This window comes from Pteropus alecto, unplaced genomic scaffold, assembly GCF_000325575.1.
Source record: "Pteropus alecto unplaced genomic scaffold, ASM32557v1 scaffold157, whole genome shotgun sequence".
NCBI lineage: Eukaryota > Metazoa > Chordata > Mammalia > Chiroptera > Pteropodidae > Pteropus > Pteropus alecto.
In genome coordinates this window covers 248132-258974 of record NW_006440626.1, presented here as the reverse complement: position 1 = coordinate 258974, position 10843 = coordinate 248132, and the positions used below count along the sequence as shown (strand labels likewise).

The window sequence follows — 10843 nt, the reverse complement described above, 5'->3', positions numbered from 1 at the left end:
CGCCAGGGTGCAGAGCTGGACTGACTGGTTCAAATTTCTAGCTCTTACTGGCGTGCGACCTGGGCGAGGCGTCAGCCTCCTGCGAGCCTCGGTCTCCCACCTGTGACGTGGGGGTCAGTAGAACCTGGACGTTCGTGAAAGTGGCCTTGGGAGAAGGGAAATGAACCGCCCAAAAATGGTGGCAGGGGGAGTCGGGCTTGGAGATAGGCTGATGTCCGGGCCGGGCCTCGCCCCTTGGAGGCCGAGAGTGGGCGCCTGCTCACCTGCACCCTGTGTCCTGCACGGGAAACCGTAGCCCAGAGCCCTGGACCCCTTGTCCTGGGAACCCTTTGGCAGAACCCCGGTGTGAGTGCGGAGGAGGTAGAGGGCCTTCCTGCCCCCATTCCGAGGAGAGGCTGCACGTCCTGGCGCAGTCTGGCCCCAGCCTCAGCCCCTGGCATGGGTGGGGAGACTGAGGCCCAGAGGGAGCAGGGCTGTGCCCAAGCTCACAAGTGGGACCTGGGCAGCTGGCCCAGGCGGGGTCTGCACCCCAGACAGTGCCCTCTCCCCGCCCAGGCCCCGCCCCACCCCACCCCATGGCTGTCCCGTCTGTTGAGGCTCTGCCAGGGAAAGTGGAAAATTCCCACCCTGGGTGAGGTCCAGGCAGCCTCCGAGGGGTCACGTGGAAGGATCGGCCGCCACCCAGCCCACAGCACCCAGCTGGTCAAAGGCCCACTGGTCTCCGGGCTTCTGTGCCACCTGCTAGAAGGCCCAGGCCTGGCCACTGGCATGGTCAAATTAGGAACCACCCCCCTCAAGTGCAAGCTGGCCTTCCAGTGGAGTGGACTGAGCCTGGGCCCACCCAGAGTGACCGCAGGCCTCATCCCATCCTGAACCAGGAGCGGGAGGCGTGGCTCTGCCTCTGGGAAAATCTTTCTGACTCTGACATTCGAAGCCCTGATTGTCCATAGTGTCCTGGCTGCCTGGCCCCCGAGCTTCAGGCCCAGGTTGGGTCCCCAGGACGGGGTCGGGTAGGGAGCGACCTGGGCAGACAGGACAAAGACGTGCTTCCCTCGGACACAAGCTTGCGTGCCCGGCCCGGCCCCACCAGCTCCCCCGGGGCTGGCTGGCTTTCACTCCACCTCCCAGCACCTCGGCCCATGGCTGACCCTCGGCAGGTACTTGACGCACGCAGGCTGAACTGTAGCGGGCTGCCAAAGGGCCGCACCCTCACGGCCCCGTGCTGCCCCCGGAAGCAGGTGCTCAGTGACCCTCGGCCCTCAGCTGAACTACAGGACAGTGTCCCGGGAGGAGACAGTCATATCTGAGTTCAAATGTCCACTGTGCCCCTGACCAGGGTGACTCCAAGCAACTCCTGACCCCGATGACAGCCATGCCACCAACGGAAGTCTCACAGAAGCCACATAGGTCATTTCAAATTTTCTAGTAGCCAATAAAGAAAAGTGAAAATAAGCAGGTGAATGTGGTTTTAGTAACATTTTATTGAGCCAATATATCCAAATATTACCTTTCAACGTGTAATCAATGCAGAGATTATTAGAGATATTTTACTCACTTTTATCTTTCAAAGTCTTCGAGACCTGAAATCTGTTGTGTATCTTACACTCACGGCTCATCTGCATTTGCACGCTCCATTTGCACACTCACGGCTCATCTGCATTTGCACGCTCCATGTTTCAAGCGCTCCCCTGCCAGCCGTGGCTTGTGGCCCCCGGAGTGGACAGCGCAGCCCTCGAGTCCTTGTCTCTGCTAGGGACTAATGTCGTGCCTCCCGGGGTCTGGTCTGCAAGGCCCGGGACAGGGGCCCAGCGCATAGTAGGTGTACAGGACATGGAGTCACTCGTGTTCTCTCCTCCAAGACCCCTGCCAGCGGCTGACTTGGAAGCCCCCAGGCCTGACCCTCTCAGACACCTGGAGGGAAGTCACTCTGCCACGTCCCGTTGCTGAGCCTCTACTGCGTGCAGCTGGTGGGCTCGGGGCTTGCTCCCCACGGAAATCTCGCCCAGAAAGCAAACCGGAGCAGAGACAGCAGCCCGAGCGGCCATGTGAGCCAGGATTAGGGGTGGCCTCTATGCCCGGTCATGTCCGAGCGGCACATGACCAGCAGGACTCAGCGTTCCATGGCCGCTCGGGGTGGGGGACCAGCGCCCCGTGCAGGTGGGTCCCAAGGGCCCGGAGGGGGTGGGGCAGTGCCTGGAGGGCAGTCCCTTTCCTGCTCAGAACCTTCCAGGCTGCCACGGCACTCACACACCCTGGGTGCCCAGCACCCCAGCCCTGCCCCCGCCTCCAGCCTCCAGTTTACCCTCAATGCGATGCTCCTGCAGTTTCTGGAATATGCCATCGGCTTTCTGGCCTCCAGGTCTTGGCTGTCGCCTTCCCCCAGAACCCCCTTCCCTGAGCTCACCTCCAGGCCACTCTGGGTCACTCTGACCCACCCTCAGGTCTCGACTTGCCCACCGCCCTACCTAGGAAGCACTCCCCAACGGTCCTGATGCGGTACGGGGCCAGCGGGACTGCCCGACCCTGTTCAGTGTCCCTGGGGCCCTGACTTTCTAATGAGCATCCCTAGAACGCAAGGTTCACCCCCAACTCTTATGTCCCTCCCACCCCCTGCCCTCTCCCACCCCATGGCAGGAGACAGCTGAGTTGGGGACACATTCACCACCGCCACCAAGCCCATTTCCAGTTGACAGAAAGACAGGTCAGGAGGGGCCGGGCCACAATTCTCGTTCAATAGACGAAGAAATAGGCCTGGGGCAGGTTCGGGTGGCCAGAGGCTGGAGGCCACCAGGCATGAGGAGTGACCATGAAGGTACAGGTGGCCCAGTGTGGGCCTCAACTCCCTGAAGGGAGCACAGCAACCGGCACCTGGAGCACCCCAGGGCAAGATCAGCACAGGGTCACGACGAGAAAGACCTAGCTCAGATGGGGTGGTGAGTTCCCCGCCCCTGGAGGCATAGAAGCGACGGCACCAGGTGCTGGGAAAGAGATCGAAACTTTGCACCGAGGTCGATCTGCCTCTTTAAGGGGCTTCCCTTCAGCTCTCCAGATTTGAGCATGGCCCAAGGTCATAGGCAAGGCCTGAAGGGGCCCGTCCTACCCACCCAGGCCATTCCCCGTCTCGGGGCCAATCATTAATTGGCATCGCTTGAGTGGCTGCTCCCACGAGTGCCCCCGGCTGCCTGCCAGCTCAGGGCCGGGCTCCCATCCTGCGCCCAGGGCACCCGCGTGCCTCTGACAGGGGCCACGTCCTGCTTGTGACTCCCAGCGGCCGAGCCCTGCGAGGAACAAGGTACCTGCTCAGACCACCATCGTGGCACCCAGGGGGACTCCTGCTCCCCAGCAGCCAGGGCCCTCCTGGGTGAGGGTGGCCAGCGGGAGACCTCCGCCTGGGCTTTGGAGAGCCCACCCCGCCGGGGCAGAGGGCCAGGAGAACCCGAAGCAGGTGCTCAGCTGGCCTGGGGCTGAGACGCCCGGAGATGAGGCACTGCGGTGTGACTAGGCCCGGCTGTGGGCAAGGGGCAGCCAGGCAGGGGTGAAAAGGTGTTGCCCCCGAGGGAAGTCAGATGTGACTCAGCAGAGCAGAGGGGACAGTCCCGGGCCAGAAGCAGCAGGAGCAAAGTCCCAGAGGAGGGACGGCGAGGAGGAGGCATCGGCCACGGCCGAGGCCCCAGGCTGGAGAAGGAACGGAGGGAGGCAGCGGTGACGTGTACGGGACCGACTCGCACTCCAAGCTGAGGAGTTAACTTTATCCTGGGCGACGCGGAGCTACTGCAGGTTTTAGGGGACGGGAGCGACCCAGCATGGCTGGAACTGGGTGGGGACAAAAGGAGGCGCTGCCAGCTGCCAGGGGAGGATCGGAGAGGCCTGCTCTGCAGTGGCCTTGGGCAGAGCGCAAGAGTGGACAAGGGGGTGACACCAGGTCTCTGGTGGAGAGTGGGAGGAGGCTGGGCGCGGGAGATTTAAGCAGCGAGATGCTGAGTGTGTCGAGCCAGAGGTTCCCGTGGGTCAGCCTTGCTGAGCATGCCACGGAGCGGCCATGCTGGTCTTGGCCTAGGGGGCAGTTGACTGGAACGGGGCTGAGAAGGAGCAGCCGGAGACGCAAGAAGAAGCCCAGGCAAGGAAGAGGAGGTCGCTCAGCCACACGAAGGTCACGAATGGCCTGGGCACTGACGGTGGGAGGGAGAGAAGGCGGGGGAAGGGGACAGTGGGTGCGGACGGCTCTGTCAAAAAGTTTGCCTCTGAAAAGCTCATGAAAGCGAGGACAGGCTCCCCAGAAGCAAAGCCCGAGACGCCTGATGTCGACGGAGCCCAGGGCATGGGGAGCACCCAGAGCAGCCCCACCTCGAGGCAGGGGCAGCCTCAATGACCGCCCCCAGCCCCGTGCAGTCAGTCCTTGGCTGTGGCTGCACCTCCCTGCGGGCAGAGCTGTGGACCCTCCCGGGCTTCAAGAAGGAACAGGGTGAGCTGATAACCGCCATCCTCACAGCCCCGGGCTATGACGCTCAGCAAAGGTGAGCTGCACTGGGCACTGACGGTGTCCACTGTGGGGGCAGGTCACTGGTGGGGGCCAACGCCACAGGCTTTGGATGGTCCCAGGAGGCCAGCATGTACTGGGGTACTGACGGCGAATCCCCCCGCCTGGAGCCCAGCCTCCCGCACTGCCTGAGTCTCAGGGTCCCACGTAAAGTCCAAGCTCCCAGCCCTCTGCCAGGCCCAGCACCGTTCCCACTGCCTGTCTCTCTTTGCACAGTGAGGCCACGAGGATTTCTAGAAAGGAGACTTTGATGAGAACCCAGCTCCGCCGTCTAAGCCGTGTGGCTGCGGGCCGCCTCACAGCTCCCCGGACCTCAGTGCCGCCCTGTGCAGTGGGGACGCTCACAGCTGCCTCAGGGCCCGGAGTCTCAGGGCTGAGGGGCCAGGCAGGCAGGTGGGCCCCTGGCACAAACCAGGCCCGGGGCCGACACCCTGCCAACTGCCTGGATGGGCGGGCAGCCCCACCTCCCCAGCTGGCACCTGGAGGGAGGAGCCGCACTTGGGTGGTGGGGCCCCAGGGTGGCCGTGCCAGGTGCCACCCACAGGCTGTTCACCGCAAAGGGGCCCCTGGGGGCTTTTCCCTGTGCCACCCTTAGCCCCACGCCAGGCGTTCCAAGCCCCGCAGAGCTCAGGCTCTGGCCTGGGTCCCGGCAGCTGTGGCTCCTTGGCTCTCTGGGACCGGAAGGACATGCTGTGCCCACACGTTCAGAGGCCCACCTGTGCCCGTAGGCTGGAGTCTAAAATAACAGGGCACCCCCTGCCTGCCCGGTACTGCACCCCGACTTATCACTCTCCTCCATCTGACCCTCGCAAGGGCCTGGAGGGGTGGGTTGTGTGACTCACCTCACCATCACTCAACAGCCATTTACTGAGCACCTACTGCACGCAGGCCCTGGGAGAAGCGTGCGGACCTGCTCGCGCAGAGCTCATGTTATAAATGGGGAAACTGAGGCCCTGAGCAGCCCGAGCGCCACGCCCAAGCTCACACAGCTGGATTCAAGGCCAGGTCAGGCCTCGGAAGATGCACTTTTCCCTTTAAGCCCCTCCCTGGGCCTCGGTCTCCTTGCCTATAAAATGGGCACGATGGAGCCTCCCCAGGGCCATGAGGACATGGGGACGTGGCTTGCGGCCTGGGGACAGCACACAGTGTGGGGAGGCACGGCCAGCAGAGGCCTTGCCACTCTGCCTGATGTGCTACGGTGGCTGCCGCCACCCATGGCATTGGAGGCACACCCCTTGCCCCGTCCCGACTGCACCTGTGCACCCCACGCACTCGCCTCCAGCTTTCGCGCTCCTCCGTGCTCCCCCACGGGTCGTGTCATAGCATCCCTCACACAGCTGCCATCCCCTCTGCCTGGAACCTCTGCCACTCGCGGGATTGTGGCAACATTTATACAGAACTTCCTGTGGGCCGGGCACCACTTCCTGTGGGCCAGGCATCGAGCCCCCCAACAACCCCATGCAGAAACCACTACTGTCATCCCATTTCCAGATACAGCTTGGAGACACAGAGGGACAAAGGTCCTGGGCACATACAGCAGCTCAGCAGTAGGGCGTGCGCCTCTAATCTGCACCCTACTGGACACCACCAGCCTGGCCAGCTCACGTCCACACCAAGATGACATCCCCCGGCCCCACAGCCCAGAGCAATGACTCTCATCCACCCACACAGGCTGGTTCCCATTGACACCTCCCTTGTTCCAGACTCGGCAGAGTCCCAGAGGGCCAGGCCAGGTCTGGGTGTCCCTGGGTTCCCAGGTACCCAACCCCCAGGGCACAGACCAGCTGTGTGGAAATGCTCTAGCAAAAAGATTGGTCAGTGAAGGCGGCACAGAACAGAGAGCGTGGGAGGCCTGGCCCAGCCCGGCCTCTGGTGGGTGGGCAGGAGGCCAGGCCCCTAGGCACCAGGAGCCCGGATGGCATGGTCCCCACAAGCCCAGAGGCGCCCTTACCTACTCGGAGCTCTTGCCCGAAGACAGTCTTCTCACCGAGGGCAGAGCAGTTCCAGCGTCCGAAGCGGAACTGGTACTGGCACTCGTTGATGCCCATCTGCGCCCCCTCCCCGATCACGATGATGGCATCGGGCCGGCTCTGGCAGATGGCGCGCTGCCGCGGGGCCAGACCAGGGATCTTGTTGCAGATGATGTTGGCTCCCAGGGCCACGACAGACGACAGCGCTCTGCGAAGAGAGACAAGACGCCGAGAGGTGAGCTGGCTGGGCGGGTCCTCTGCCCTCGGCCTCTCGGGAAGCGAGTGTCTTCCAGGCATCCACCACGTGCCAAGTTCTGCCCACCAGGGGTCACTTTCCACTGATCCACACATGTGACCCTAGCTTGAAAACGCACACACACCTGTGGCCTCTCGACCTTGAAATCGCAAGAACCACAGGATTGCAAGACATGAAACCACAAGTCCCACGAATCAAGTGTAATCTGGGGAATTGCAAGGCCCGTGAATGCAAGAACCATGGCTCTTCATGCCTCTGAATCAGAAACACAGACCGTTTGGGGATTCGACAGCCATCAACTCAGGACTGTGCGCATCTGACCCCAGCAGCAAAACCCCACTCCCATCACCGGAGACCTGGCTCCCTGGGGGGCATCTGGCCAGGCTGGCTGCCGAGTGGGTGGCCAGGCTGCAAGCCAAGCCCACTGGGTCCTGGCTCCAGCTAAAGCTTGTGACTGACCTCAGGAAGGCACTCTGCCTCCCTGCGCCTCAGTTTTATAGCTGTGAAATGGGGGTGTAAAACACCTCTCTCCATCATCACTACCGTGACACAAGCTCAGAGCAGAGAGGGGGGCTGCACACGTAGGGAACTGCCGTTACTGTTCACTCATTTCCGGATGGCAGGGGTACCCAGAGGAGGAAACAGGTCCTGACATGAATTGAGCACCTACTGTGCGCTGGACTCAGCAGGCAGGGTGCTTTACGACAGCATTCGTCCTCAGAACAGCCACCTGAAGGTGTCTTTTAATTAATCTCCTGGCACTTAGTACAAACACAGCCTTGTGCAACCACCTCCTCCACCAAGTTCCAAGATATTATCACCATCCTGAAAAGAAAACCCATGCCCTTCAGCACTCAGTCCTCAATCTCTCCTCCCCGGCCCCCCGACCACTGACCTGTTCTGTCTCCATGGACTTGCCTATGCTGGACTTCTCATATAGACAGAATCACACAACACGGGACCTTTCGTGTCTGGCTGCTTTCACTTAGTGTGATGTCTGCCAGGTTCATCCACGCTGCAGCACGTGTCAGTACTTCATTCTTTTTTAAGGCTGAATACTATTCCACTGTCTGGAGAAACCACATTCTGCCCATCCACTTATCAGTGACGGACATTCGGGTTGTTTCTGCCTGCTGTGAACGGTGCTGCTAAGAACACGTGTGGACACGATTGTGTTTGAATCCCTGTTTTCAGTTCTTCGGGGCATGTATCTAGGAGTGGAATTGCTGGGTCACGTGGCAGTTTGTTTAGCTTTTCGAGGCACCGCCACCTGTTTTCCACAGAAGCGGTGCCAGTTGGTTGGAAGCACCTGGACGAGAAGGGACAGCAAGCTGGAAGGAGGCGAGGACTATGGGCACAGGCTGGGTTTCCAAACAGCACCTGGCTTCCCAACCACAGGCTGGCCTGCTCGGTGAGGGGCCAGGGCGGGAGCAGGGGAGACGACGAGGGGCTCCCCAAAGCTGACGCCCATGGCCCTGGCCCCGGCATGGGGAGTCGCCGCCTTCTACTCATCGCCTGCCAGCCCCTTTCTTAAGAGAAACAAGCCAGTGTTTTTCCAGGGTGGCCGAGCACCCACAGCCAGCTGGGAAAGTCCCCGTGTGGTGTGAGCCCACAGCATACGCTGTGACCAGGATGCCCGACCGACACTCAATCCCCACGGCCCGCCCGCCCTGCCCGCTAATCTGCCCAGGACCCCCCAGGTCTCCCACGGGCACAATGGGCAGGAACTTGGAGGCTGGCATGGAGGAAAAGCATCTGGGCGGGTGGGGCTGGGAGCGGGCTGGAATCTGGGGAATTCAGCCCAGAGTAATTGTAGATGCGCAGAAAACCGACCCGGGGAAATGAGATGGATGGGAACCCTGCCGGGCACCAGCCTCCAGGCCACAGGTCAGCGCCCGCTTTGGTCCTGGACCCTACACGCACGCGGTCCGTTCCCGCGGGCTCGGGCTGCAGAGCCCCACTGCCCGGGGCAAGAACCCCGGCTGGGGGCAGAAACTTGGACAAACAGGGTCTGACTAGGGCAATGGCAGTGGGACCTGGAGCAGAGGTTGGGGGATGAAACATCATTGCAGCCCTGGTCCCCCACCTCCAGCCGGCTACCCCAGCCTCGGAGCCGGCACCCAGACATGACTATGTGACTCCCCTGCTCGAAGCCACAGCTCCCCAGGCTCCTTTGCCTAGAAGTGGAGGCCCCTTGGGATCTGGCCTCTGACGACCCCTGCCACCTTTGCTTGAGCTGGTCCCTCTGCCATTCTCCCTCCCTTTCTCTGTCTGACAAAAGCTGCTTCCCTTCCAGGGCCAAGTACAAGCCCCATGGGGATCAAACCCCTCGGCCCTAGGCACCGAGGACCTGCGGTGAAGTGGGCACCAGTACTAACCTCACCTCCGGCCTCACGGTCATTGTCTCCACGCCCGGCTTCCCCACCAGACCTCGGACACCTCGAGGGCAGTGCCCAGTCTGAGCTGACTCTGGGCCCTTGGGGGCTGGCCCGTGCCACCGTACGGGAGTGTTTGCGCAACCGATGAATTAATGAACAAATGAGTAAGTATTCAAGGGTCATGCCTGAAACAGTCCCTACAGCTCAAGCTCAAAAAGACGACCCAATTCGACAATGGATAAAGGCCTCGAATAGACATTTCTCCAAAGAAGACGTGCAAATAGCCAAGGAGAAGGTGAAAAGAGGGGAGGCTGGGACCCTCACGCAAGGCTGGTGGCAACGTAAAGGGGTGCAGCCCGTGTGGAGAGGTTGGGAAGTTCTTCAGAAAGTTAAACGTCGAAAGACCGCAGGACCCAGCAACTCCACTCCTTGGTATGTATCCGAAAGAACCGAGGATAGGCCTTCAAACAAAAACGTGAACACACGTGTTTTGGCATCAGGGTTCACCATCACCAAAAGGAAGAAACAACACAAAAGTCCATCGACGGATGAATGAATAAACAGAATGTGGTCCATCCAGACAGTGGAATACTATTCAGCCCTGAAAAGGAACGAAGTCCAGATCCCCGCGACTTGGATAAACCCCCAAAACACGATGCCAAGTGAAAGAAGCCAGATGCAAAAAACCACATACTGTACGAAATGCCCCGCGAAGGCAGAGACAGGAAGTAGACCGGTGGGTGCTGGGGGACGGGCGGGGGCTGGGGGAGCAGTTGGAGGAGGGAGATGGGGGAGGGGGAGTACCTGCTTAATGGGCGTGGAATCTCCATCTGGGGCGAGGAAGTTCTGGAACTAGATCGGGGTGGCGGTTACACAACACTGTGAATGTGCTAAATGACACTGACTTTAAACCAGTTGTGGCGAATTTTATGTTATGTGTATTTTCACCACGATTTTAAAAAATTCTGTCTATGCACAGGACTTCTATACCCTGGCCGTAGGGGTTTGGGGGAAGGAGAGGGGCCCTGCCCAGTTGACACCCCGCTTGTACTCGCCGTATGCTTCCCGGGAGTGGGGGGCTGATGGGGTAGGGGAACAGGAGCCCCCAGAATGCCAGTGTGTGGGGTACAGGTGAAATACGGGCATGAGGAACAAGTCGCACTGTTCCTCATCCGGGGAACATAAATGATCAGATACAGTTCATAGTTCAGAAATAATTTCAAAATCGTCTTCCTTAGGATGCGAGGACCTTCCCCCTGAGGATATTAAATTCTCCCCACTCTGAACACCAGCCTTGGACAACCAGCCTCCGCGGGGCCTTGGTCCTCCCTGGAAAGGTAGCGCTGCTACCCCCATGTTAGAGATGTGCAGACTGGAGCTCAGAGAGGCTGGGGAACCCGCCCAAGGCCACACGGCCAGGCTCGGAGCCCCGTCTCTCGCTTCCAGAAGTCAGGGAGGCAGCGCTGAGGCTCAGAGTGTGGCACACAGTAGGTGCACAACAAATACTCTTCATTCTCAGAACCCAGCTTACATCCTTCCCCTGCTTACAATCCTCCAGGTCACCCTTGAACTCGTCCAGGTTTACAGACACTTCTACTGCTGGTGATTGAGGTCTGAACGGTGGTGTCTCCTTCCTTGTCCTCCCCTCCCCCACAGCCTGCACACGCCCGGCCCCGCCGCACCCCAGGACTTGCCCACGCTC

General features: G+C 60.7%; 1 protein-coding gene across 3 annotated transcripts in view; it reads right to left on the bottom strand.

Moving 5' to 3' along the window:
- Nucleotides 1–10843, bottom strand: part of WNT7B (Wnt family member 7B) — a 48989-nt gene that overhangs the window by 17809 nt on the left and 20337 nt on the right. For all 3 annotated transcript variants that reach the window (XM_006917316.3, XM_006917315.3, XM_025050619.1), the window contains exon 2: nucleotides 6489–6715. In XM_006917316.3, the coding sequence (XP_006917378.1) occupies nucleotides 6489–6715 (227 nt within the window). The remainder of the gene's footprint in view (nucleotides 1–6488; nucleotides 6716–10843) is intronic.